We start from the raw sequence: 2,500 nt of genomic DNA, 5'->3' as shown, positions 1-2,500 counted from the left end.
CTTGTCTTCTTCTTTTCTCCTTTTACGATTTTTGCGATTTTTCGCAAAATTCGTAATTTTCACATTTGCGTGCAAACCTGGACATAAGTGGTATTTTTGCTGTACTCTGCACAAAAACGACGTCAAATGACCAAATTTGCGCTTTTATTTTGACGATAACGTGAGCATGCAACAGGGAATTCATTCTCTGTTTCCAATCTTAACCCGCTTGTACCAATTTTTTCTCAGTTCTAGGATGCTTCGCTGACATCGAACGACGTTAACGCGGTGGAAAAACGCGAAAGACTTGTGATCGTGATAGTGTAAAATTATATTTGAAGTGACATTTTCGTCCTCTTCGCCGTCGTAGATCTTAAAAGGGACCGCAAACAGATGTACTAAAATGTGGGCCGCACGTTCAGTACGTTTTGTTTTTCTCTTTTAACCGCGTGTCTTCACCGTTGTCTCGCTTAACATTCCTGAAAGTGGTTTGTTTGCAGATTTCGTTAAGAGAATAAAAAATGATACGTGTTTTCACGGTAAGATTAAACGTGGAGAGAGCAGTGCCAATACAATTATAAAAATAATAAAAATAGCACAGCTGTTGTATTTCCGATTTGAATAACCGCAAGCTACTCCTCATTGACCGAAAGTAATCGCCAACTCGCTTAAGCTTCCTGGTTTGGTTGCTTAAATTTAATGAGAATTCTATTGAGATTTGCCAACTCGCTGAATGTTAAGCGAGTTGGGAAGGGAACTGTTTTCACGGAATTTTCGGTTTTCACTCGCTAAGCGACCTGAAAAACCGCTCGTGAAAACACGGCCAGTGATAATAAGGAGTTAAGGGCCCACAGACGGATTTTTCGAGTGTTGCTAAGGAAGTGAGCTGACAAGAAAAAGTAAAAAAGCAAGCAAAAATCACCGCACGAACTGTTGTTTGTATCGAAGGTTTTTCCTCGCCCTTGCTCGTGCTCGTTCTCAGATCAACTGCGCATGCGTAAACGAACTGACTTCCGGTTTGAGAAAAAATACCCAAATTGTGTAACACGAAGACAAATTTAGAGTTTTCTTTTATTGGTCACGTGAGTATGGGCGTGGCGTGATGACGTCATATTTAGGGTCATTGGTTTCCAAAGTTGGAAACTGACCAAAATAATATCGGATTCTCTCAAATTAGTTAACCATTACATCCTTAACAATGCACCCCCAAAAACACGTCAGTAGGCCCTTAAAGCAACGGCGACGGCAACGAGAACGTCATAAATTTGCATATTTTGGGGGCAAAAAAAAAAAAAAGCTTTGCACACTCTGCACGTGCGTTTTTCACTTTTGTCCATTTCTTTGCCGTCGTCAGCAAAACAACAACGTGGAATAGCCAAATTTGAGGTTTTACAACAACATCAGAACTTGAGGATAACTTTTCATTTTCTCCCCTTAATTAGGCGCCGTCCGACCAGTGTCACTTTTGACGAACTACCACACCCCTGTTATATTAGAGAGCTTGAGCATCGACGACGGCAAGGGCAACGAGAATGTCATCTCAAAATATAAATTCACGTTGTTGTAATCACTTCGTGACTATTTCAACCTTTTAAATATGACAAGGGTGGTATAGTTCTTCAAAAATGATACTGGTCGGAATGGCGCTTAATTTAGTGGAGAAAATGAAAATTTATCCTGAAGTGTGGGCGTTCGTCATAAAGCCTCAAATTGGCTATTTCACGTTGTTGTTTTGCAGAAGACGGCAAAGAAATGGACAAAAGTGAAAAACGCACATGCAGGGCGTGCAAAGCTATTGTTTTTGCCCACTAAATATGAAAATTTGTGACGTTCCCGTCGCCGTCATCGTTGCTTAACCTCCCTAATATTGTTTTGTGGCGTTGTCGTTGCTGTAACCGCCGTCGTTTTTTTAAACTCTCGAAAGTCGCTGTTGCCACATTCGTTGTTATTGTTGTCATAATTACACGTTAGCTATGCACGTGATTTTTAATGAGAAACGGCGTGAAAAAGTTACTCAGTTATTTGAAATTCCTGAGGTGATCAATTCTTTATTCTTTAATCCTAGGATATCCCTACTACCAAACATCGTATCAAGCACCCAATGGCATAATTTTGAGTACAACTGGAACACCGTATGGCACCAACTCAATTCTGGCTAATTTGTTTCTCTCAACCTCTTCGAGTTATTACACCACGCACTCAAACCCTGATATTACGTACGAATTTCCGTTGGCCTTGTTCTTGGAATATATGTTGATTTATCCTCATTGTGACGCATATCATTACACTTCTTATTACGTGCGGATCTACCTCAGCAACAGTGAAGTCGCAGGAACAAATAACTGGGTTAATCCGACCGACTGCCGTCAAGGAGAGCCAAGCAAATTAGTTGTGCGATTACAAGTTGATAAGGTAAAAAAGTCACAATACTATTATGGAACCTTGTGCATACTGTCACTAGTGTCAGTGTCGTTTTACCGACTCAATAAATAAATGGAGGAAAGCTCTGATAATCTATAGA

The 2,500-nt window shown here is 40.3% G+C and overlaps 1 protein-coding gene across 1 annotated transcript in view; it reads left to right on the top strand.

Moving 5' to 3' along the window:
- LOC137971442 (uncharacterized) overlaps positions 1-2,500 on the top strand; it is a 174,297-nt gene that overhangs the window by 66,607 nt on the left and 105,190 nt on the right. Inside the window, 1 exon segment of the mRNA XM_068818269.1 lies at positions 2,045-2,391. Coding sequence (XP_068674370.1) covers positions 2,045-2,391 — 347 coding nt within the window.

Source organism: Montipora foliosa, chromosome 9 (genome assembly GCF_036669935.1).
Source record: "Montipora foliosa isolate CH-2021 chromosome 9, ASM3666993v2, whole genome shotgun sequence".
NCBI classification, from domain to species: domain Eukaryota; kingdom Metazoa; phylum Cnidaria; class Anthozoa; order Scleractinia; family Acroporidae; genus Montipora; species Montipora foliosa.
The sequence above is the reverse complement of the archived record's forward strand: the minus strand, read 5'-3'. Positions and strand labels throughout refer to the sequence as shown.